This window comes from Athene noctua, chromosome 28, assembly GCF_965140245.1.
Source record: "Athene noctua chromosome 28, bAthNoc1.hap1.1, whole genome shotgun sequence".
NCBI lineage: Eukaryota > Metazoa > Chordata > Aves > Strigiformes > Strigidae > Athene > Athene noctua.
Window position 1 is genome coordinate 1,998,745 of NC_134064.1, and position 24,824 is coordinate 2,023,568.

At 53.3% G+C, this 24,824-nt stretch overlaps 2 protein-coding genes across 4 annotated transcripts; both read left to right on the plus strand.

The window, feature by feature from the left end:
- Positions 1 to 873: 873 nt before the first annotated feature.
- On the plus strand, positions 874 to 6,894 carry DUSP11 (dual specificity phosphatase 11). 2 transcript variants are annotated; one of them, XM_074928484.1, is made up of 10 exons: positions 894 to 945; positions 1,252 to 1,327; positions 2,297 to 2,428; positions 3,018 to 3,141; positions 3,690 to 3,750; positions 4,134 to 4,180; positions 4,623 to 4,698; positions 4,979 to 5,107; positions 5,534 to 5,578; positions 6,625 to 6,894. In XM_074928484.1, the coding sequence occupies exons 1-10, from the start codon at positions 911 to 913 to the stop codon at positions 6,887 to 6,889; spliced, it is 990 nt and encodes a 329-aa protein (XP_074784585.1). In that variant the 5' UTR covers positions 894 to 910; the 3' UTR covers positions 6,890 to 6,894. The 2 variants fall into 2 exon arrangements, with proteins under 2 accessions (XP_074784587.1, XP_074784585.1); XM_074928486.1 differs by lacking the exon at positions 5,534 to 5,578 and having other exon boundaries at positions 874 to 945.
- Positions 6,895 to 7,189: 295 nt separating this feature from the next.
- Positions 7,190 to 24,129, plus strand: STAMBP (STAM binding protein). 2 transcript variants are annotated; one of them, XM_074928483.1, is made up of 10 exons: positions 7,190 to 7,297; positions 10,245 to 10,485; positions 15,501 to 15,576; positions 16,215 to 16,310; positions 16,998 to 17,373; positions 18,068 to 18,192; positions 19,136 to 19,273; positions 20,859 to 20,971; positions 22,090 to 22,189; positions 22,746 to 24,129. In XM_074928483.1, exons 2-10 carry the CDS (start codon positions 10,271 to 10,273, stop codon positions 22,800 to 22,802), a joined length of 1,296 nt encoding a protein of 431 aa, XP_074784584.1. In that variant the 5' UTR covers positions 7,190 to 7,297; positions 10,245 to 10,270; the 3' UTR covers positions 22,803 to 24,129. The 2 variants fall into 2 exon arrangements, with proteins under 2 accessions (XP_074784584.1, XP_074784583.1); XM_074928482.1 differs by lacking the exon at positions 7,190 to 7,297 and adding an exon at positions 7,702 to 7,765.
- Positions 24,130 to 24,824: the final 695 nt, after the last annotated feature.

Sequence of the window (24,824 nt, forward strand, 5' to 3'; positions counted from 1 at the left end):
TTTGTGGGGGTCCCCAGGTGATACTTGTGGGGATTGCTCCTGGTGGGGTGGGGGATGCTGGTACTGGAGGTGATGGTATTGGGGATGGGGTAGAGATGCTGGTACTGGGATGGGGTAGGGGATGCTGGTACTGGGAGTGCCAGCACCAGCACGGGGTGGGAATGGCCCTACTGAGGATGCTGGTACCAAGTCTGGGATGCTGGTGCAGGGTGGGGATGACAGTCCTGGGGTGAACCAGGGTGCTGGTCCTGGGCTGGTGATGCTCATACTGGTACTGGGAAGGTGACTGGTAGTGGGACAGTGATGTTGGTGCTGGGACAGTGATGCTTGTACTGATACTGGGATGGTGATTCTCATACTGATACTGGAAGGTGACTGGTACTGGGAAGGGGACATGTACTGGGATGGTGATGCTGGTGCTGGGCTGGTGATGCTTGTACTGGTACTGGGACGGTGATGCTCATACAGGTACTGGGCAGGGAACTGATACTGTGCCAGTGATGCTCATAGTGGTACTGGGGAGGGGACTGGTACTAGGCAGCAAACTGGCATTGGGCTGGGGACTGGTGCTGGGCTGGTGATGCTTGTACTGGTACTGGGACAGTGATGCTACCAGTGGGCCTGGTACTGGGAAGCAGACTGGTACTGGGCAGCAGACTGGTACTGGGAAGGGGACTGGCACTGGGCAGGGGCCTGCTACCGGGCCGGTGATGGCGGTGCCGGTCCCGGGGCTGTTGTACCCATCCTCACCGCGAGGCGGCGCCAGAGCCCCGCACGCTGCTGGGCACGGGGCGTGGCCTCACGGGCGGGGGGCGTGGCCGACTCTCTGGGGCGGAGCCTCAGCCCGGTGCCAAGGCGGCGGAAGCGGAAGTGACGTTTTGTTGCGCCGGGCGCTGGCGCCGTCGCCATCATGGTGGGCAGGAAGGCGTCCCGCGTACCGGAGCGGTGAGTGTGTCTCCCCCGTCTTCTTCCCCACGCAAATCTGGAGCTTCCTCCCGGTCCGGAACTTCCCGCGGGCTGCCGCGGGGCGTTGTGGGGGCGCGCGGCCCGCTGCTGCCGGGCCCTGGCGGTGGCGGTTCTGCGTGGCCCATCGCGCTTAACGCATCGCAGCCCCCGGGCAGCGGCGAGCCGTAGCTTAAAGCTTGGGGGACGTCGCGGGTTGGGGGGAGGGAGTGAGGGTCCCGGGGCCAAGGGGAGCACGGGGCCGGTCCCCGCGTCAGCGGTTTAACGCCTCCGTGCTGCGGGGTTTAGGTGGACCGACTACGTCCCGCTGGGTAGGAGGATGCCGGGCACCCGCTTCATCGCCTTCAAGGTCCCCCTGAAGAAGGTAAGTGCTCGCCAATGCTGTGGGGCCGTTTGGGGTGGAAAGTGGCGGTGGGAAAGCGTCACTTTGCAAAGGATCCTTAAAAAAAAAAAAAAGAGAAAGTGTCAGTAGATCATTTTGTTGTTTATTTGTGGTAAGTGGGTTATAACTTGGGGGAGGGAAGCACAGTGCAATTGTTGCTCTTTGTACAGTCAGAGCATGTGACAGGATTCCAGTGGCCTTCACACCGTGGAGGTGGCCAGGAATGGCTTCTGGGGGTCCTTGGCAGTTTTCTGGGTGCCGGCAGCTCCAGCCTGGTATCCTGGATACAGGGAGGTCTGTCCAGGCCAGCCCTCCTAGGGCAGGAGGGACGCTGTGGGAAGCCCCCCCAGCACTGCCAGGGGTGCACAGAGGCCTTGCAGCTTGATGAACATGGTGCCAGAGCCGAGTTCCAGGAGCAGGGTCTGTGAGGGGCTGTTGTGGCAGTGCCACTGATGCACAAGCTGCCCGCCCTGCTGTACCTGGAGGCACACAGCTGTGTACTGGGGTGAGCTGTGCTCTGGAGTGGTTTAAGCACAGCAGTTATGCCTCAAACAGACATCTGTGGGTCACATCTGTGGGGGTTGCAGAGCACATAATGGAGAGCAGTGCTGTTTGCTCACCTCCATTTGAGCTGCAAGCCTATTTTATAGTTTTCACCAAAGGAAAGGTTTAGTTCCTGAGCATGTTTATCATATTGCAGTGTTCTGCCACAGTATGAAGTCTTCAGGCACTGCTGGAAACCCTCAGCTGAACAGTCCCAAAACACTGACTGCCTGAGCACATTCTGGCTTGGCTTGGTGTAACTTGTGTGTCAGTCCATGTCTACCTTTCCTTGTTGCCTGTGTGTTTTTTAAGGGATAGCTTTTGGGAGGTTTTGGAGCATGAACCTCTTCCCACCAGTCACAATGCACTCGAGTTTAATGTCTTCTCTTAAATATTATGTCTCCCCAGAGCTTTGATCAGAAACTTCATCCAGAGGAGAGATTCTCACCTTGTGACCTCATCAAGAAAATCAAAGAGCAAAAGGAAGAACTGGGGCTGATCATTGACCTGACATACACAACTCGCTACTACAGGCCAGAGGTCAGTCTTTGTTTTACTGTCGAGGAAATTAAGCTCTGTGTAAGCCCTGGTTGCTGATCAAGTGGCAGATGTTTCTTGCGGGTAGATAACTTTAAAGGTTGTGAGGCCCTCACGTCCTCTGGCAGAGGGATGAGGTGAAGCACTGCAGACCCATCGGGGTGGGGTCTTTGTCCCTGATCGAGTACAGGCCTGGGTCTTCAACCTCTCATCCTGCAGATCCTCTTTGTACAAACCAGCACAAGTTTTGGGATACCCTATAGACTCTCCTGAGTCTAAAGCTTATTACAGCCACCTTTGCCTTGTGGTATCAAATATGTGGGTAATTGCTTCGAAAGGTGTTCCAGGCTCTGCATGTGCTTCATCTTCCCCAGGGAGGAAAGAGCAAAGGCATGAGAAATAAAAATGCCAACAGGCTGCTCTGGAATAACAGTACTATGTCGAGGGAGTGAAGCAGAAATTTTGTTGCCTAAAACTGTGTTGCTGCTCTTTTGGGCTTAGTTGAAAAGCTTGACTTCTTCTGGCTTATGATTCTCTAATTGATAAGAATCCTTGTGCTTTTTCTGGAAATTACTGACTTCTTTTCTTGTAGGAGCTCCCAGACACACTCTGCTACTCCAAGATCTTGACAATGGGCCATGAAATACCAAACAGGCACACCATTTTTCAGTTCAAATGCGTTGTAAAAAAGTTTTTGAGAGACAACAAAGATAATGGTAAGTGTGGATTTCCCTTATGTTGCTGCTGTTGGGAAGGGTACTGCAGACTTGGAGGCTGGTGGTGTCTTAATGAACAGCCTGAATTTCTTTTCCTTCTCTTGGCATGTGAATGTCAAGGCAATAAGATCGGTTTGTTCTGCTAAAGGAATTCATGCTGGCTGGCTGATAATTTGGTGGTAAGTCAAGCTTTAATTGAGTTTGAGACTCCCATTTCTAGACTGGCTGTAAATACTGATTGCATTTTGGTAGCGGTGTAAGCAGCGAGCTGTTAGTGCTCGGGAAATGGAAGATACCCTTTTGTGGAGCTTTTAAATACATCTTCCCTGCAGTGAGCTGTGTGACCACACAGATGAGCTCACAGACTTAAACGAGTTAATGAGCTGAACTGGTGGTGCTAATTAGACATAAATATGGTGGTGTTGTTGCGTGGTCATTTCTTTGATTGACACTGGTGTTGCTGTTGGAGGGTGAATGCAAATGGACTTGTTCTGGTGGGATTTTGGAGAAAGAGCACTTAAATATAACCTGATTGTTGTGTGTTGCAGATAAACTCATCGGAGTTCATTGCACGCATGGCTTGAACAGAACTGGCTACCTGGTTTGTAGGTGAGTTGTCCTTAATAAACTGAGTTAAAATCTTTCTGAAGGGTTTTAGTGCTCTGCAGCCCCAAAGATGACTTGTACAGAGCGTTGTCACCAGCTTCTTGTTACTCCAGGAGGAAATTGTGTTGCACCAGTAAAACAAGAGTCAAGTGATCTGCGTAATCCCAGACTTGCAAGGATTTGAAGCTTTTCAGCTTTGAGAAGGTTGTTGCTAGGGGATACTTTTTATCCCCAATTTCAGCAGACCATATGCTGATACTCCATTTTGTCTTATAAATAGAAGCACTAAAAACTTCCCAGTTACTCTTTCTCTTTGAATTGTCACTAACCTGACAGTGTTTCCATGGTTAATTGTATAATTAGAGCTTTCTTGCTTGTCTGTTCAGGTACCTGATTGATGTTGAAGGCATGGAGCCAAATACTGCAATAGAGTGTATGTATGTGTATGTTCTTGTTTGGATGCAAAATGTTTATCATGGGCTTGTGGTTTTAGATGGTCAAAAGATTTGGGCTACCTCCAGTTATGTGTGTGTGTTTTCCTTTCATGTGGAATGGGAGTCGAGGAGGGGAGGTGTTCGGGGTTCTTTCAGGTAATTGGAAAGAAGGAATTAAGTTTATGGCCTGACTGTGGAGCTAATGAGGGTTGAGTGAACGTGGGGGGCACTAAGTGCAGATCAGATAGTGCTGTGCTGCAGCTCTGCCTGCATGTCTGCCTTGTCACGGGCTGTGGTGCGAAGGGTAGTACGCTGAGTGGAATCACCCTACGTGACCTGAGTGGGGAAGTACTCAAATCCTTCTAAAGGGTTTAATTTCTCTGCAGCCCCCAAGATGACTTGTACAGACCGTTGTTGTAACACAGACCTGTCTCTCTCCAGTGTTCAACAGGGCTCGAGGGCATCCTATAGAGAGAACCAACTATATCCAAGATCTTCAGAAGAGATCTGTAAAAAAGTAAGTCTTTTTGTGTGTATGTGTGTGCAGGAATAGCTGCTGTCAAGCAACAGACTTTAAATGTGATGCTTCTAGGAAGGGAGGTAGAATGGGCGAGGGGGTAAGGAGGAAGGTAGGCGGTTGGGAGACCTGGGTTTAAAGATCTCCGCAGGCTTGCTGCCCTTTCTTTTTTGGGGTAGCAGTGATGCAAAGTGGTGGGGGTTTTAAGTGTAAAAAAGCTGTTGTGATCACTTGGTGAATGGTTTGTGGACACATGGCAAGACACAGAATTCTTTTTCAGGAACTACGGACTAAAGAATTTGAGCTCGGGCTCCTTCAAAGAAAAAGCTGGTGCTACCCCAAACACTAAAAAGCAGATGGTCAAACATCATCTGCGTCATTCAAACCAAGGCCCCTTAGCAGTGCCCAGGTAGGTTTTTGCTTTTTGCCTCTGCATTCTATACAGGTGAGCAGATGGAACAAAACCAGCTGCTTTCTTCATTTTAAGAAACATAAACTTGGATTTTTACAAGCTGCAGCTCACACAAAGGAGTGCCGATTTCCTTGCCAGTTCTGTGGTGGGGGAAAAAACCTCCCTGAAACTTGTCTAGAGTCTACATACCAGCATTGAAATGTTCCTTGTGTCTATAGCAGCAAAGTTCTTTGCCTCTGAATAACATAGTTGTGCTTGTAGATGGGGAATAACATAACTGACAATGTTGGTGCTAGTTCCCAGTGGAGCTGAAATTCTCAGTTCTCAAACTGTAAGAGGTTTCAGGGGCAGGAGGATTTTGAATCGGGTGCCAAGTGAGGCAGCTCTTCCTGAGAGTGAAGTGGTAACTCTTTCTGTTCCTAGGCTCCTCCCATCTCAGCAGGGCTTGCAGGGGAACAGTGAATGCAGGTAAAGAGCTTCCTCTTGACCTGGGGCACACATCCTAGATGGGAGATGACCTCTGGCAGCTCCCAGCTGTGGGGGAGCTCCAAAACCACCTCAGTAGTAGACGTGTGGTAGCCAGTGCCTGCATCCGGCAGAGCAGTGGCTCATTTAGCCTCTCTTCAGGGGCATACAGAATCAGATTCATCAAGGTTGGAAAAGCCCTTGAAGCTCCTCCAGTGCAACCGTGAACCTCACCCTGACCGTTCCCAACTCCCCCAGATCCCTCAGCGCTGGCTCAGCCCGACTCTTCAACCCCTCCAGGGATCCCGGGGACTCCCCCCCTGCCCTGGGCAGCCCATTCCAACGCCCAACAGCCCCTTCTGCACAGAAATCCTTCCTCAGAGCCAGCCTGACCCTGCCCTGGGCAGCTTGAGGCCATTCCCTCGGGGCCTGGCGCTGGGGCCTTGGCTCCAGAGACTCATCCCCCCTCTCTGCCCCCTCCTGGCAGGGAGTTGCAGAGGGCCAGGAGGTCTCCCCTCAGCCTCCTCTTCTCCAGACTGAACCCCCCCAGTTCCCCCAGCCGCTCCCCAGCAGACCTGTGCTCCAGACCCTGCCCCAGCTCCGTTGCCCTTCTCTGGCCACGCTCGAGTCATTCAATGGCCTTTTTGGGGTGAGGGGCCCAAAACTGAACCCAGGAATCGAGGGGCGGCCTCACCAGTGCCGAGCCCAGGGCTCAGATCCCTTCCCTGTCCCTGCTGGCCACGCCAGTGCTGACACAAGCCAGGATGCCATTGGCCGCCTGGGCACACTGCTGGCTCCTGTTCAGCCAGCAAAAGTTTCCTTTTGAAAACTTCTAAGAATTCTAAACTCTGAGAAATCAGCATCTAGGAAATAAGCTGCTAGCTGGGCATTCTTCCTGGGTGTCATGTTGTTCAGGCTGAAGCAAAATGGACTGGGTAAAGCCAGAGAGGCCAACGGGATTGATTCACTACCAGCCCTTTCGGGCTCCACATACAGAGGCTGAACAGGGTTGTGATTCTCCTGGTACTAACTTCTGACTTTTCTTCCAGAAACTGTGGCAGCACCAAGAAGAACAGCAGGCGAGGCGCTAAGGCGCAGGCACAACACCAGGAGCTGGCACGTGAGCCCAGAGTGGCGGAGCAAAGGCATCCGTGCAGTTTGGCAGCCAGGAACTATCAGGTTTCGTTGCCCGCTAGCGAGCGGCACAATGGACTGTGCTTTCCTTCCCAGAGCACCCACCTCTGCACACCCCAGGAAACACCAGTGGCCAGGAAACGCAGGCACCGGCGTAGGAAACCTGTTGTGATGGTGTAGCGAACGTTGTAGGCAATAAAAACCCGTCCGGGGCTGCGGAGCTCCGGGGGGGTTCTCCCCCCTTGAACGAGCGGCTTTGCTGTAACCTCCACTAGCAGTCAGGAACTGCAAATGCAGGTGTTCTTAACACAACTCTTTTGGGTTTTTTGTCTTGGTTGTTTGGGGGGTTTTTTTTAGTTTTTTTTTCTTCCCCACCCCTCTGGAACTTTTACAAATCTCATAGAAATTTTTTAACCCTACATCGTACTGGAGTTGTAGCTCCTTGAGGGAATAAACATGGACCTAAACGGAGCTGGAATAATCCTAAAGCAGCATCCGCAGGAGCATCCTTTTAACCTTCCACAAAAAAAGGGCTTTGCCTTGATTTCTTCAGTACATAACAAGAAATAGGACTCGGCCTGAAACTAGGTGATTTTTTTTTTTTCTCTTTTCACCCACTTTTGCTAAAGTAAATATCTGCGGTGCATAAACCTCGCCCCCCTGTTGTGGAGCGGTTAATTCTTCCCCTGGCCGGGCCTGGCGACCCCCGTTGAATCCGCGATTCCTCTGGCACCCGAGCGGAGGGTTGTCTGGTGGGCAGCTCAGGCCCCGCGACCGGGCCCTTTTGGGGTGAGAACGGGTGTTTTCGGGGTGGGAAGAACTGCGCCTTTAAGGTTGTGCGCGGGCGTGTGACGTCATGACGCCTGGCTTTCCGCTGAGGGGAAGCGAGCGGCCGCTCGGCCGGGCGGAAGTGGGAGGTGGCCGCAACGTGCCCGGATGTTGTGGCGAGTGCCGATTGGCTGGTGAAAGCGAGGTGGGGCGGTGCTGGCGGCGTTTCAGCAGCAACCCGGAAGCACTGAGGGGAGGCGGCAGGTGGCAGCGCCCTCCCGGCGGCAGGTCAGCGCCGGGCCCGGGGCTGCGGGGCGACTGTCGGGGTGGGGGTCCCTTCCTCTTCTGGCGGGATGGGCCAGGCGGGCTCCGGTTGGGGGGGGGTGTCTGCTATCGGGGTTCCCTTCGTGAGGCTCCGCTCAGGGGAGTCTGACTGTAGGAAGGGGGGATCCGGTTTGCAGCTCCCCTGGCTCTGTTGTGGGGGGCTAAGGGCACGTGGGGGCTTGGGTTGGGGGATCCTCTACTCTTGTTTGAGAGGGGCGCTGTTCTGGGAGGGACAGGCAGTCCGGGGGGGACTCCTCTCCCTTGCAGGGGAAGGGCTGTGGGGGCTCTGGAGGGCTCTGATTTGGGGGGGATGTCTTCCTCGCTCTTGGTAGGCAGTGGCTGGAGGGGTCTGTAGTTGGGGGGCTTGCAGCTCGTGGTGGGGTGGTTTGGACACTTTCTTTATCTTGAGGGATGCTGTGGGAATTAGGGGGAGCTCTGGGTTGCGGGAACCGTGAGTTACGGTGGTTGAGTGGTGTCTGTTCCCTCTTGGGGCAGGAGGACTGTGGAATTTGGCAGAGGGGCTTTGGTTTGGGTTGGTGACTGAGAGCTCTGGCTTGGGCGAGCAACTGAACCCACTCCCTTGGCAGAAGCACCAGTGAGGAGAAGCTGAAGCCCACTCTGAGCTGTGGCTCTGTCACACCCCGTAAGTGAGCACTTTGGCATGGCAGCCCCTGGCAGGACCCAATCCCACAGCCCTTATTTAGGGCAAGTGGCTTGTGGAGGCCCCTCCAGGATGCAAGCTGAGAAATGTGTGCCTGCCTACCTTAAAAAGGAGCTTCTGCTACAAGGTAACTCCAGAAGGGTAGATCTTCTGCCGCACAGGACCCTCAGGTGGTGCTTAGTTCAGTTCGGGACCTTTCCCCCAAATTAGGAAGGAGCAACAGTAAATCTTGACATCACACATTGTGTGGCATTCCCGTTGCTTGAAGGCTCGTGAGGTGCTCTGGATTCAGTGCTGTGATTTCATAGGAAGTTTAATCCTTACACTGGTCTGGGGTGTCTTTTCCGGGGAAAAAGTGCTTTTGGTGTAGGGAGAAAAGGGTTGTGGAGGATTTCTGGGCTTGCTGCCCCTCAGACAGTTTTGGCACTTCCTCTGCTTCAAATTTATGGCTGTGGTGAGAAGGGGTTTGTCAGAGCCAAGCAAGAGGCAGACACACGGATCAGGTCGAGGTGCATTCCTGGGGTGACGGGTGTGCCTCCCGCAGCATGGGGGGGGGGAGAGGGATTGCGACTGTGCCTGGGCAAGAGCAATTTGGGATTGAGCTTGTTGGGTGAGGACGGATCTGCTGAGCAGCAGCGGCTGGAAGGATGGCCTTCAGCTCTGTCCTCAACTCGCTGCTGTGTAAGCAAAATGGTGAACACTGCAGTGTTGAAACCCTGTGTAAAGCCATTTCTGCTTGAGTCTGAATGAAACAGCCAGAGCGGGACCTGGGGGTGCTGGCTGCTAGCTGGCAGAACTGGAGCCAGCAATGTGCCCAGGTGGCCAAGAAAGCCAATGGCATCCTGGCTTGTACAAGCACTAGCATGGCCAGCAGGGACAGGGAAGGGATCTGAGCCCTGTGCTCGGCACTGGTGAGGCCGCCCCTCGATTCCTGGGTTCAGTTTTGGGCCCCTCACCCCAAAAAGGCCATTGAATGACTCGAGCGTGGCCAGAGAAGGGCAACGGAGCTGGGGCAGGGTCTGGAGCACAGGTCTGCTGGGGAGCGGCTGGGGGAACTGGGGGGTTCAGTCTGGAGAAGAGGAGGCTGAGGGGAGACCTCCTGGCCCTCTGCAACTCCCTGCCAGGAGGGGGCAGAGAGGGGGGATGAGTCTCTGGAGCCAAGGCCCCAGCGCCAGGCCCCGAGGGAATGGCCTCAAGCTGCCCAGGGCAGGGTCAGGCTGGCTCTGAGGAAGGATTTCTGTGCAGAAGGGGCTGTTGGGCGTTGGGATGGGCTGCCCAGGGCAGGGGGGCAGTCCCCGGGATCCCTGGAGGGGTTGAAGAGTCGGGCTGAGCTGAGGGATCTGGGGGAGTTGGGAAGGGTCAGGGTGAGGGTCATGGTTGGGCTGGAGGAGCTTCAGGGGCTTTTCCAACCCAGAGGATTCTGTGAAACGCTTTGCTCATCTCTCCCTAGACTAGTGACTGGCAGTAGTTTTGTTGTGTGGAGAGACAATTGGGAAGGAAGTACTACTTTGGGTGGGTCAAACCCTGGCTTGAAATCAGTCACCAAAAACTGATATTGAATTTGTGGCAGCCTATCAGGTTGTAAAGGTAAATATTCAAGCACTGTGCCCAAAAAGAGCTGGACTTTTCCCACATTCCTTCCTCAGGACCTAGCTTGGCACATGTATTAAAAGCTTTTCTGCTGAGAGGCCATGATTTCTATCACGGAGAGACAGTGCTGGAAGCTGGATGAGTTACCTGGTTTATGCTGGTTTTGATGTACTTGACTTTCCTCCCCCCCAGCGTTCGTCCGCCTCGTGGCAGCTTTGATGTCTGTCGTTATGCCTGACCACGCGGACGTCAGCCTCCCGCCGGAGGAGCGAGTGCGAAGGCTGATCCAGGTGGGAAGCGCCGTGGAAGTGAATGAGGACATCCCGCCACGACGCTACTACCGCTCCGGGGTGGAGATCCTCCGCATGGCCACCATTTACTCAGAAGAAGGCAATATTGAGCACGCCTTTATTTTGTACAACAAATATATCACGTAAGAGCAGCGTTGCTTCGTTTGCAAGTAACCTGTGTCGGTACAAGGGGTTGTGGGTTTGGTGTTACATTTTCTGAGTGTCTCTAAACACCGTGAGGCCTTGCTGAGCTGGAAGAACCGGGTTCTGTCTAGAGCTCTGCTCCTTTTGAATTTTGGTTCCCACAAAGGTGAGGATATGGCTGGTTGGACTGACCAGGCGATGTTGTAAAGGTGTGAGCCACAAACGCCGCTCACCTCTTTGCAGGAGGTTTGTAAAATTTCCCTTTGAAACCAGGCTGAGCTTGTATCCCCCTGTCCCTCTGCTAGCAGAGACACCTGTCAGCAGGAAGAAGGTTTTGTCTCCCTGTATATCAGAGCTTTCTGGTGTTTTATCACCACAGAGTAGCTAGATTGGCCTCGATTGTGACTAGGCTGGCTGTGACATCACATGGATTGGCAAGGATCCATGGTCGACGATCTCGATATCAGATATCTACTTGGAAAGGATCTAGGCTGGTTGGTGGCTTCACTAATAAACCATCTTCAAAGGAGAAACCTGCTTTACACTTAAGTTGCTACAGTCTTTTACAGCAGGCAGTGAGTTCCTCCTTCAGGTGCAGGGACCGGGACCAGTTGTATGTTTAGTTTTACATCCCAGAAAGATTATAATCTTCAACCTCCACCCCCAACACACACGCATGTATTCAAGCCCTTCTCAGGAGGGACAAGGGGAAGAGTTCTCGGTCCAGACAACTTGATCCTAATCAACTGGTGACTTTTCTGGGTACTGAGCACCCTTCTAGAAAGCCCCAGACCGTATATAAACCCAGCCAACACCCTGTTTGGTGTTTCACCTGCCGGGTCTCCAGCTGTAGGGTCTATGTTCTATGTAGACAAGTGAAGAGCCACGTATTCTTGCTGTCATCTCCACAGCTGCTCAGAAACAAGCCATCTTGGGTCTGAAACCTCGTTGCTGAGCTGAAGTGTGCACCGTGCTAGCGCGGTGACGTGGTGTCAGGTCTGGATCATGTCTGAGCAGCCTGGAGTATGAGCGAGGCAAACATATGCCTGGTGTTCAAAGGGCTGAAAACTGCGAGCCTTGGAAAATATCCTAATGACACGCAGTGTCCTGTTCCTGTAGTTTTTTTTGCCAAAAGCCTGTCCCTCCCTTTTTTGCCCAGTGCCACTCTTGTATGGTCTCGGCTGTGCCCACGCTACCTGCTTACCCAGAATGTGACTGGCATCTCTGTGGGCATTTTCTCTTCCAGCCCCCATGTGCAGGATTCCTGCCCCCTAAATCCAACACATTTTTCTCTGATTAGCTTTTCTTCCCACTTTGCACTTCCTGAGCTTTTATGGGCATTGTAGCGAGTGCCCTGAGAGGCTGCACAGGGAGCTGGGAAGCGTAAAACTCTTGGGAAGGTTTCCAGGCTGGTTATGTAGCCAGGGCCAAGAGAGAAACTCTTTAACTAAACAAATGAACTAAAAGCACCTTCACTCTTTCATTATAGGAGTGATAGGTGCTGGTGTGTTTTCTCTCCAGCAGCTTTGAAATGCTCGTGGCATATACGTTAACCTGGCTGCTGGGCTGCCAGGAGGGTGAAAAACCCTTCCCTTGGTGTGATTTTTCCAGTGTTGATGAATATGAGCTGTTGCCCCGGATTGTCTAAAGATACAAAGTTAATGTCACCATCTCATTTCTTTAAATGAAGATGTGAATCTTGATGAAGTGTTTTCTAGATTTATCTGTCAGTTTCCCCCAGGGAACTGGGGGGGTTCAGTCTGGAGAAGAGGAGGCTGAGGGGAGACCTCCTGGCCCTCTGCAACTCCCTGCCAGGAGGGGGCAGAGAGGGGGGATGAGTCTCTGGAGCCAAGGAGCCAGCGCCAGGCCCCGAGGGAATGGCCTCAAGCTGCCCAGGGCAGGGTCAGGCTGGCTCTGAGGAAGGATTTCTGTGCAGAAGGGGCTGTTGGGCGTTGGAATGGGCTGCCCAGGGCAGGGGGGAGTCCCCGGGATCCCTGGAGGGGTTGAAGAGTCGGGCTGAGCCAGCGCTGAGGGATCTGGGGGAGTTGGGAACGGTCAGGGGGAGGGTCATGGTTGGGCTGGAGGAGCTGCAAGGGCTTTTCCAACCCAGAAGATTCTGTGATAGATGCCCTTCCCCAAGAGCGTGATCCAGAAGGCAAGAGCAGGGCAGTGGTGCCTGGAGCCCCTCACGGGACTTGCTCTGCTCTCCCCTGTCTAGAAACAGGACCGCAGTTCTTCCTCCAGCACTTCAGCCCACGCCTGCAGTCAGTGCTGGGGCTGTCCTTTCTCAGAGCCCAGCTCCCTGCTGGAGCGTGTGGCCTAGTGCAAGCGCTTTCCGTGTCAGGCTGCACCTTCAGGAAGGGGAGGACTCCAGCTCAGAGAGTACGTGAGAGGCTCTGAGCTTGGTGCGTTAGGTGGGAGTGAGCGCATCATCCTTGGGAGCGAACCATGGTCCGTGTGGCTTTAGGAGGCTGGATTTCTCTTAATTTCCTTATACAGCACTCCCAAGGCTGATCTTAAGGCCTGAATTATATGATGAGATCTGTGTTGTGGTGCCTGATTTGGAGAGCCATTGGTTTTGAGACAATCTTGTCTAGACCTGCGGTAATCTCAAGCCAGATCCACGCTGAAATTCCCATCGAGGCCACCAGGTTCCCTGCTTGGCCTCTGGCCACCTGCTCAATCTCATGCAGGTCACTTGGCTCCACAGCACCTCTCTTTCCCATGCGGAAATGAAGCTTGTTGCCCGGCTCTCATGGGAGCGGGAGGGCAGCACGATTATCTCTAAGAATAACCAGGCTAGACTTTTAACACATCTTGTCACTTTGTAAGACATCTGCTTGCTTCTTGTCTTGAACAGCTTCTTCTGCATTGATCTGAGTGGGTGTTTTCCTTGAATCGCCATTAGGCGCACTAGGTTTGATTTTTTTGCTAGAGCCAAATAGGAAAGAAAAAAAAAAGACATGAATTTTCTGTGGTGTTTGGGCTCCTGGTTTGCCTGCGTGGCTGTGAGCTGCTAGGATTGGCTCCAGGGGTTTGCGTGGGGTGTTGCAAGGGACTTGAGAGACGCCAGCTTGGCGTGCGTGCCGTAGCAGTGCTTAAAAATAGCCTGTGATGTGGCTGCTGGTGCCAAACAGCTGCTGCTCATAGTGGACTCGGGAGCAGGCGGAGGTTTGAACAAGCCCAAAACTCCTGGCAATGAGAGCTGCAGGTTTCGGTCTTGCCAAGCCTCAGCTGTGCTGTCGATAGGAAACGTGAACCGTTCCTGCCCTTCCTCTGCCTCCATCCCCAGCCTGCTGCTGCCTGGTCTTGCCCCAGAGTTTTCTTCTGGCTGCCTGAGTCCTCCTCTCATCCTGCTGCCCACTTTTTCCCCCCTTCCTGACTTGTGGAAACCCAGCTGTCTGCTGGTTTTTCCATCCTCCCCAGGCCAGCATCTGCTCTTAATCCTTCTTAATTAATCCCTTCCATATTAATCTGCTAGCTGTTGGCAATGATCACAGCCTTGTTTTGTCTCTTCGACACAGTGACCTACTTTGCAACCACCAGCCAGGAGTGGGGACCTTGCTGGGTGTTTCGGATGGAGCGGCGGCTTCTGCGTGGCTCCGGGCTGTGATGTGGTTATGCTGATCCTGCGGTCTCTGGCCAGAGCATCCTCACACTCTCTGTGGCCACCAGGACCATTCTGGGTTGCAAAAAGTCCTTCTCTTTTCCCAGAGGACTGAGGTTTTGAAGCAGCTGGGTTTATTTACTGCACACACACAGGCTTCTCAGTGTGAAGAGCAGTCTCACTCTGTCCCCCCTGAGGTTTTTCCTGCTTGGCTCTGCTTGGTTGGTTTGTGCTGCTCCCTGGGGTACAGTCTAGTCCTCACTAACCAACCTTATTCCTTGTACCTGGGCATGAGGCTGCTCTCTAAAGGAGCTGGAGAGTATCATCCTCTGAATGCTGAAGCAGAGTAGCAAAGAGCCATGAAGGAGGGCAGAGTTTTTATGTTATTCCCAGAGGCTTTGTGGGCACTCAGAGCAAGCACAGCTCCACTTGCAGGACACAAGGACCCAGCTAAGCTCGCCTTGAGCTCACCCTGAGTGTGCAGTCAGCTAGCGTGCTGCTGGGGAATTGTTTGCAGAGATAACTCGGGGATGCCTGAAGCCTGGGGAGCCTCACAGAGCTGAGCCAGAGTGAAGGGCCCCATGTTTGCAGCTTTTTCCCTTGTTCTAGTGCTTGCACTGTGTCTTCATCGCTGTGTCCTGCAGAGCATCCTGGAAGGGGGAAGCAGCTGAAGATTAACCTGTTTGTAGCCGTGCTGGGAGTAGGGTGATGTTGAGCTCGGTCTTGATTTCCCTCCCAGATGTCTGCACAGAAATAGCCCTGCTGCCTGAAACGTTGCCCTGACCTTCTGGGGTGGTTGGGCCGCAGAGCCTAAAGGCTCCTGATGCAGCAGCTGGGGATGTTGTGAACTTGCTTTTAGCTTACCTACAAGTTTTCTCTTTTCAAGGTCTGAGTTAATTTCCCCATCTCTTGCACAAACTGTTTGTTCCCCCATACAGAAGGACAGTGTGAGCACTGAGTCAGCCAAGTCCTTGAGTTTGTGTGTTATCCCCTTGGATGCTTGCAGAGGTGTAGGCAGGTGCCCAAGGACCTTCCTGAATCGCTGCCAATGTCCTTGGTGTTTTAGACCAGCTTATTAATGTTTCTGTTCAAAACAAATATATTTATCCCTGAGGATTGTCTCCAAAGTCCAGGTGGAAGAAAAATCTGTGTGAGGTTCTCCCCTGGGACTGAGCGAGATCTCCTGAGTGTCGTGAAGAGCTCAGAAGGCCATTACATGATGGAGGGTTTCCTGGAGAAAGGCAGACAACTGTCCTGACTGTGGGGAGCACAGGGTCCGGGGAGGTGGCTGAGCAAGGAGACAGTGCTGGAGCGGAATGATCCATGCCCCCAAAATGCCACTTACTGTCTTGTGTTTGTCCCTTTCTGCTGTGATTCAGAAATGCAGTTTCTCTCCTGTGTTTACAGGCTCTTCATTGAGAAGCTGCCGCAGCACCGTGATTACAAAAGTGCTGTCATACCCGAAAAGAGGGAGACAGTGAAAGTAAGTGGTAAAATTCCCAAGTCTTTGATGGCTGCTGTTGGAATGTTTTGGAGTCATCAGCCTTGGGTTTCCATGCCTCTGGGATGAGTGATCCGTGCAAACGCTGAGAAGCTTTGTCTTGACCAGGCAGTCCTGACCCCTTGGGAGTTATGGTTTGGGTTCTTCTTACCCCGTTGTGCTTGTGCTGGGCTGGCTGTGGTTGTCCCATTTACTCTCTGTTGAGCACTGGGGTGTCCTTTCTTGTTAAACTCCCTGTTTTCTAAAGACCATGTGGCTTTTCCATGCGTGGTGGCTGGATGCTCAATGTGGTGGTTCTCCAGGGATTTGCCAGGGGATCCTTGGAGATGGCTCACAGCCACGAGAAGCCACTGCTCCTCTGCTCAGCATTGACCAGAAGAGCAAAGGACAGCTTGTCTAAATTTTTGCACAGGGCTGTGTGTGCCACCCAGCTACAACACTCCTCTCTGCAGCCTGCCAGCATGTCCACACGTGGTGGTGGAGCTGCTCAGCCCTTCCTGCCTCGTGAACCGTTTATAATCCCTGGGAGCTCCATGTCCATTGATCCTTGCATCTGTTCAGACCTTGTTTTTCTTGTCTTGGGGCTATCACACTCTCATGACTGCGTTTTCTCCCTTCAGAAACTGAAAGAAGTAGCCTTCCCCAGAGCTGAAGAGCTCAAGGCGGAGCTATTAAAGAGGTACGCCAAGGACTATGCTAAGTACGAGGAGCAGAAGGTGAGTGAGAGCAGGCTTGGAGATCTGTGCTCCCCAGAAGACCCTCAGCCACAAAGGGTTTGGAAGAGGGCAGGTCTCCAGGGCTCCCTGGGTGCTCTGAAATGTGAAGTCTGGGTAGTCCCAGCTTGCAGGGTCCAGCCCCGTCACCTGCAGTGCAGGACTGTCCCCATAGTGTCTCTGCTGCCATTAGGTAGGTGAATCTGTCCTAAGGCATCTCTTCTCATTGTGCATCCTGGAGGCCATCTGAGCTGGGACTGTTGTTGGGTTGTTTTTTCTCTTTGTCCCAATGTGAGGTCTAGGTCTTTATGATCCAGAAACTCAGCAGGCAGGTGGTAACAGCATGGCCAAGGATCTGGGCTTCTGTGGGCAAAGCAGAAAACTCTGCAGTCAGTTTTGCTGTGGATGTGTTTGATATTAGAACCAGGATAGAGGGAAATCAACCTGGAATTATATTTCTGTGGAAGAGGGGAGGGTAAGGCAGCAGTTTTACTGGCTCTCCTGATGGAAGTGCGGATGTCTCTTGCAAGCTGAAGCTTCCTTGCAGGGAGTGCCAGTCACTGGGTACCTTTTGCAGACCCTTTAGAAGCAGTTTGGGATTGCTGAGGGTCTGCAGTGCATAGGCTTCATATCCTGCCTCAGACTAGTATTCCCCTGTCTGCTGATGTCTCTTGGCATATCTCCTTGCAGAAGGAGAAGGAAGAGGAATTTGCACGCAATTTGGCTTTGCAGCAGCAGCTGGAAGAGGAGAAAAATCGGGTAGCCCTGATGAAGCAGCAGCAGGCAGAGCAAGAGCAGTTTCATGCCTTCGAGGAGATGATTCGACGACAGGAGCTGGAGAAGGAACGTCTAAGGATAGTGCAGGAATTTGGGAAGCCAGAGCCAAGTCCTGAGTCTCTAGATGGACCCCTCATCCCTGGTGTGGAAAAGCCCCCGACTGATGTAATCCCAAAGGTTCCTGTCTCTCCAGTTCACCCTGCAAGTCCGTCAGCGGGGACTGTCTCATCCAAACCTCCTGTTGTGGACAGATCTTTGAAACCTAGTGCTTTGGGGAGCACGGAAAACAGTTAGTACCTCTCACTGCACCCTTCTCCCTGGCTGGGGCTGAGCCAAACACGGCCAAGGACCCTCTTTTGGGAGGGTCTTGGAAGTATCTGATCATGGCTCCATCCCTTCTAGGGGTTTGGCCTTCCAACTCACTGGGTGTTCTCCCCATTGTCCAGTAAAGGTTTGCAGGTCTGGGGGGAACTCTCTCTTCTTGGGAATCAGCCCCTTGTGCTGCTCCAGCCCAGTCTCTCTGCTCATCTAGAATCTAGGCCTATTTGGCCTTCCTAGATCCAAATATTTACAGAGATTGGTATTTAGCTCCTGGCTTGGCTGTCCAAATTCTTCTCTTCTGCCGAATACGGCTCCAAAATACTGATTCAGACACTTCCAAATGACTGGTTCTTGACCAGTGGCACATCTTTCTTTAGATGACGTTTTGTAAGTGTTTGTGGTATCTTTAACAAAATACTTAGGTTTTGACACACTGCTAAAGATCTCTTTCAGTTTGTCCCTGTTTTGAAAGAGGTAGTGACTCTGCTTTATGAAGTGTCACAGTGACTTTATTTCTCCATGACTGCCACTATAAAGGTAGACTTTAGAGGAGTTAATGTTTCCAGGCTGAATTTTCTAGTCCCTTCAGGTACTGACCTGAAGGACCATTTCTCCAGCATCCTCGACTGTCGCTGCTCACTGTGCTCCTGTTCTCCCCCCAGATGCCAGCATGGATGTCCTTCGCCAGGTCATCGTCCCTCGGGAGCTCTGCCAGAAGTTCCTCCAGCTGGCTGATGCCAACACGGTCCGGGGCGTGGAGACCTGTGGGATCCTCTGCGGTAAGCTGGTAAGGTGGTAATCCTAATTATACCCTGCAAGTGGCGCAGCAGCCTTTGGTCAAGGTGTGCAGTAGCTTTGAAAATGGCCTGGGGACACCGATTTTTGCCATGGAAGGCTGTAGTGCCGTTTCACTGATGACTAGGCTTTCATGTGAGCGTTAGGGATGAGCTGCCTCTCCTTTTCCTCCCTTCGGTGTTAGGGTTTCCTCACACTGAATGGTGCCAGCTACCAAGTCCCTGCGAGCGTTCAGCTTCCTCTCTTCTCCTGGTGACTCTCTGCTGGGTCGCTGCCTCAAGCACTCCTCCGTGGCTGGTGACATGTCCTCCGGGGTCAGCAGGACTGAGGTGTCCCAGCTGTGAACTAGGACCCTCACCCACACAAGCCTGTGCAAACCCCACCTGGAGACAGTTAATTTTCCCCCAAAGAGTTTTGTGTGCACAGGTGTCTGTTGGCAGCTCTAGCCTATCTCCCCTGAGTCACTTGGGGCTGCTTTGCTTGCAGAAGTTTGCTTTGAAATGAAGTTGTTTGATGTAGCAACTTTCTGCAATGCAGCTGCTTCCACTTGGTGATTATTTAATCATGAGGCATCATCTCCTAGTGAGTGGAGAGATTCCACTTCAGTGGGCATACAGGACTTCTCTGAGCTGGGTGCTCTGCGTGGCAGGGAAAATGAAATAGAAAGCTGTGGGTCATGCTCAGACTCAGAAAATCCTGCGACTCCTTTGTCAGTAACTTGTATTTCCCATTTCTGTGACCTGTAAATGGACAGTGGATGCACCCGTGGACTTGTTTTCAGAGCTGCCATTCCCCTGGCTGGGCCCCTGAGTGATGAATGCAGAAATTCCACGTTCCCAAAATTTAGGAAATTACGATTGCAGCAGTGGGCGGCAGCAGCATTTCCTGCTTGGGGGGGGTCTGGTGGGTAACAGCCTCCCTGTGCTGCCTTGCAGATGAGGAACGAGTTCACGATAACCCACGTCATCGTTCCCAAGCAGTACGGAGGCCCCGATTATTGCAACACGGAGAATGAGGAGGAGCTCTTCATGATCCAGGATCAGCACAGCCTTGTTACGCTAGGCTGGATCCATGTGAGTCCCATTCCTGTTTTACTTCCTGACTGGCCTTGCATTCAGCCGGGAGGCAAAGGGGTGTGTGGGGCAGAGTTGGCTGAGAAGGATTTACTGGAGGAGATGGGATGGAGCAGGCAGCATCCTCTGCTTGGAGTTCACCCTCGGGTGCAGTCTCAGTCACTGCTCTGCTGGAGAAACCCAGATCTGTGTTAAGCTTAGCTCCCTTCCTAAAGCATCAAGCCCTTTGAAACTGGGATATTGGGCATGAAGCTCCCGTTTCATCCAGCTAAAAGCTGACTCCAGGGGCACTGTGGGGGCATCCTGAGCTCTGCTCTCAGCGCAGGGCCTCTCCCGCGACGCGTCCCCCTGGTAGCGCTGCCTTTCGCAGACAGCTGCGTGCTGCTCTGCCGTGGGATGTGCCAGTTCCAGATTCCTCCGCTGGCTTCAGCGCTGCCCTGCTGCCTGTCCCCACGGAGCCTTTGGCAGTCGGATCGGTGCCAAGCAAAATGTTTGGTGCTGCTGAGTAATCTCTCGAAAGCAGCAGCTGCCTCACGGGCTTTGACAAATAATTGCCTGCTGCGTGTGCCTGATACGTGTGGGGTGTCTGCTTTTGGTGTTAACTCTTCAGTGACGGCCCTGCAGCATCCAGGGACCCTCAAGAGTCCCTTTGACCTGTCCGCTAGTCTTGGCAGCAAAAACCTAACAAGCAAAAGGAGAAAGGGTGCAGGGTCTGGAGCACAGGTCTGCTGGGGAGCGGCTGGGGGAACTGGGGGGGTTCAGTCTGGAGAAGAGGAGGCTGAGGGGAGACCTCCTGGCCCTCTGCAACTCCCTGCCAGGAGGGGGCAGAGAGGGGGGATGAGTCTCTGGAGCCAAGGCCCCAGCGCCAGGCCCCGAGGGAATGGCCTCAGGCTGCCCAGGGCAGGGTCAGGCTGGCTCTGAGGAAGGATTTCTGTGCAGAAGGGGCTGTTGGGCGTTGGAATGGGCTGCCCAGGGCAGGGGGGAGTCCCCGGGATCCCTGGGGGGGTTGAAGAGTCGGGGTGAGCCAGCACTGAGGGATCTGGGGGAGTTGGGAACGGTCAGGGTGAGGGTCATGGTTGGGCTGGAGGAGCTTCAAGGGCTTTTCCAACCAAGGTGTTTCTGTGAAAGACTTTCAGCAAGAGTTAGGATGTGACATGTCAGCCAGAGTTGGGTAAGGTGGTGCTTGTCTGTGATCGTACAACCCTCGGCCATCTCAGTGGAATGCGATCTCTTGAAGTACTTTGGCAGTGTGCTTCGAGCCTGGTGATGCTCTGCCCTTCAGAAACATGTGAAGTGCCCTGCAGGGAGGTGTACAGGAAATCAAGGACAGTGCTGCTGCCTTGAAGTGTGACCTTCGATGGGATATGGCCTGAAATGTAGAGCTCCTCCTTTACTTATTCCAAATGTAAAAGAGGAGCAGATATTTTGGGATAATACAAAACCATTTTCTGTGTGCAGTGTCCTCTGCCATCTGAGGAGCTGTGTCTCTTCCCTGTTACACCTTACTTTGGTAGATGTGGTCCCTTTGGACTAGTTCTCCAACCCTGCTGTAACTTCCTCGCTTTTCTGTCACCCTGTGTTTCAGACTCACCCCACGCAGACAGCCTTCCTCTCCAGCGTCGACCTGCACACGCACTGCTCCTACCAGATGATGTTGCCAGAGTCCATTGCTATCGTCTGTTCTCCGAAATACCAGGAGTAAGTATGGCTGTGGGGTAGGGAAGGCCTTTCTCTCTGCCTGTGCTGCCCAACCAAAAGGGTTGGGCAGGAGGTCTGGCCTCTTCAGGTGTTGAAGGGCTTTTTACCACCACCCTTCCTCTGTCAGATTCCTGGTTGGGAATAAAAGGTCAAGTCACGCAATGAATGTGGCTGGAGCTGTCTGGAAGAAAAGGGTCTGGGGGTTCTCATTAGCAAGCAGCTGACCATGAGCCAGCAGTGTGCCCGGGTGGCCGAGAAAGCCAACGGCCTCCTGGCTTGTATCAGCACTGGTGTGACCAGCAGAAGCAGGGAGGTGACAGTCCCCCTGTGCTCTGCACTGGTGAGGCCACACCTGGAGGTTGTGTCCAGGTTTGGGCACCTCAGTACGAGAGAGATCTGGAGGGGCTGGAGCGAGGGCAGAGGAGGGCAACGAGGCTGGTGAGGGGCTGGAGAATCAATCCTGTGAGGAGGCAGGGAAGGAGCTGGGAGTGTTCAGTGTGAGGAGGAGGAGGCTGAGGGGAGCCCTCATCCCTCTCTGCAGCTCCTGAGAGGACATTGCAGAGAGGCTGGGGCTGGGCTCTGCTCCCAGGGGATCAGGGACAGGACAAGAGGGAACGGCTGGAAACTGCCACAGGGGAGGGTCAGGCTGGGCAGGAGGAGAAAATGTTTCCCAGCAAGAGTGGTCCGAGAGTGGAACAGGCTGCCCAGGGAGGGGGGCGTCCCCATCTCTGGGGGGGTTTCAGGGCCGTTGGGATGAGCTGTGGGGGATGTGGGGAGGGGAGAACTTTGTAGAGTCGGGCTGAGGGTTGGACTCGATGACCCCGAGGGGCTTTTCCAACAGTTCTGTGATTCTGAAAACCTTGCCAAAAGAGGCTGGAAGAGCATGTGTGACCCGAGAGCTCTTCTGTCCTCGTTTGGAGGGGTTGTATCTGGGTGATGGGTGCCTGCTGTGAAAGGAGACTGGTCTGCAGCCACAGGGTTGGGCAGAGGAGCATCTCACAGCAGGCATCTCTGCTCATGCTTGAGATGAGTGGACACAGGTGTGCTCCTGGAGACACAGGAGGTGCTTCTATTTGCAGAAGCTTGAGCTACACAGAGCTTGTGTTTGTCTGCTCTAGGACAGGGTTTTTCAAGCTGACGGAGCATGGCCTGGAGGAGATCTCTTCCTGCCGGCAGAAAGGATTCCACCCACACTCCAAAGACCCCCCTCTCTTCACTGTAAGTCGCCCCACGAGGCAGCGGGGGCTGTAGGACCATGTGGGCACTTGGCTTGAGTTTCTATCTGTGTCTGGGTACCAGGCTGTGACCATGTTATGGGTTGCCCCAGCGCTGAGGGATCTGGGGGAGTTGGGAACGGTCAGGGTGAGGGTCATGGTTGGGCTGGAGGAGCTTCAGGGGCTTTTCCAACCCAGAGGATTCTGGGATTCTGAGACCCAGAACAGGAGAGTCAGCCTGGCAGGGGCTTGTCTCTTCTGAGAGTTGAGGTGCAAGAGCAGTTTCTAGCTTGTTAGCATGTGTTGGAGGTGTGATACAGAGCACTCCTCTGCAGAAACAGGTCAAGGCAGAGGCTTGTATTTGGGAGAGACACACTTATATTTGTGTCATGGCACAGTCTCTGTGTGGCACTGGCCGGGGCACTAGTTCCTGGCCCGAGAGGGCTGTCCTGCGAAGGGTGCTGGGGGCAGGTTGTGTCAGAAGGTAGAGGAGACTCACCTGAGCTGTGGGAAGATCTGAATAACCCCCAGTCCCCTCTTTCTCTTCCCCTCTCTTCCAGACCTGCAATCATGTGTCAGTAGTCGAGAGAGACGTGGTCCTGATGGATCTCCGATAGGCCTCTTGCCTTACCCACTTACAGGAAGCCATCTACCTTCTAGGCCTAGGGAATTTTTTTTTTCCCCCTGTAGCAGATGATTTTCACCGTGTAGTGATCCTTCCCCTTCCTCTCCCAGTAATCACGGTGAAATCGGTTACCCTGACCTCAGCAGGAGCACGTGAAACCTCAGTGCCTGGCATGGGGCTGGCGAAGTGGTGCTGAGGTTCAGGGTGTGGGGAAAAGCTAACTGGAAGTTCAAAGACAGAAGCTAACACTGAAACAATTGTTTAATACTCTAATCTATGGCTTGAACGGCTTCTTGGGGAAGTTCCCTGTGATTTGCTGCAACCATGAGGTGTGGAAACCTCTTCAAGTGCTTTCCAAAGTGGGACTTGCCCAAATTAACCTGTGCTTTGTTTTGCGCCTCTCTTCTGGGTTGCTGTGGTCTCAGTGCAGCTGGCTGGAGTAGATAAGTCTTTGCTGTAGTTTAAGCTTCAACCTTCCTAACCCCTCTCACCCCCTGCAAGATCTTATTGCTGCTGAGCCGGAGCGAGTCCTGCTTCTGGTACTCGGGTCTTTGCCTGCTGAGGTATGGAGGGGCCCAGCCTCCTTTGGGAACCCCTGGCTCAGTGTTTCAGGGCGGAAGGTGCCTGGATGTGGCACTGCTTTGCACAAGCTGCTCCATTTCAGCAGTGATGAGGGGTCTCGGGTTGCTTTATTCCTTTTCCTGGATGAGGGATTTGCTCTGGCCCTCGGGCTGCCTGGCGAGGGCTTGTGCTCGCCTTGTTGCTGTGGAGGAGGCTCTCGGTCTCTTGGCTGCAGCACTGGTCTGTGAATGCTCTGCAAGGCCATCGCCGCTCTCAGACAGGACTCCAGCAGCTTTGGCTTCTTCGATCCTCAGAGACCACCGTGCCCAACTGCCTCTGTGCTTCTCCAAGCAGTGTGGAGCCTGTCCTTGCCAAAAGCCAAGCGCTCCATGACGTCGCTGTTCTGCGGTACATCAGCCGGGGACCTCCTCCCAGTGACTTCTCGTCAGATGCCAAGCAGCAATTTTCCTTCCCTGCGCTCTCCGTGCTGAGCAAACGCCCTCGCTTCTGCCGCGTTGAAAGGGAAGGAGCAGTGTTGAAAGGTGGAAGGCATCTGGCCTCAAAGGGCCGAGCGTGATCCACGGCATCTCCACATCCTCCGGCAGGATGCTCTGATGATCAGCACATGGCCGTGCGGGGAGGGGAAGGCGGCTGGAGTTGCCTTCCCACCTGGCGTGCACACACACGTGTTCTCTGTCATGTCCTTGTACTTCTACATACAGAATTCCTTGGTGTTCAGTTTTAACACAGATGGATTCTGTTATCTTGGCTGCGTTTCTTTGGCCAGTCGTTTTCTTTGAGCGAACTCGGTGGGTTGGAGGGGGCCGGCATGGCTGGGAGCAGGGAGGGAATTGATTTATTCAGGGGTTGTGTTTATTTGCAACAGCCACCTCCTTGACTCCTGCGTGACAAACTGCTGCTGCCATCACTTTTGCAGTTGGTTTTGGAAACAGGCTACCCCCGGTAGTGGGAGGGAAGCAAGGGGACTTCAGTGCCGCTGTGGGAACGAACTTTCAGACTTAATTTATTTAAATTATGCTCAGGGGTGGGTTTTGCAGCCTTGGTTGTAGGGGTGTCCGTCCTGTGGCTCTACACAGAGTGCAGCATTTTGCTCTTCAGCCTGGTGGCTCCCTTGGAGCATCATGGGGACGCAGAGTGTGAAAGCTTCTTGCAAAGCAGCGATTCCTGTAAATTGGTAGTGAATATCCCCACAAATTAATTTACCTGAAGGTCTCGAGCACCTGCCACAGAGAGGAGCTGGTGCCCAATCCCTGATTTGTTTGCAAGTCGTCCCAGTGACCGATTAAACCCTCGTGGAGAATTTTTCAGATACTTCCCAGCATGGCCCTACGCAAGGGCTGCGTTTCTCACGTCAGCGGCCAGCTGCTGCCTCGCGCCTGGCCCTGCTCTCTGAGCTTGGCGGCTTTTTAATCACATTTTTTCACTTAAAAGT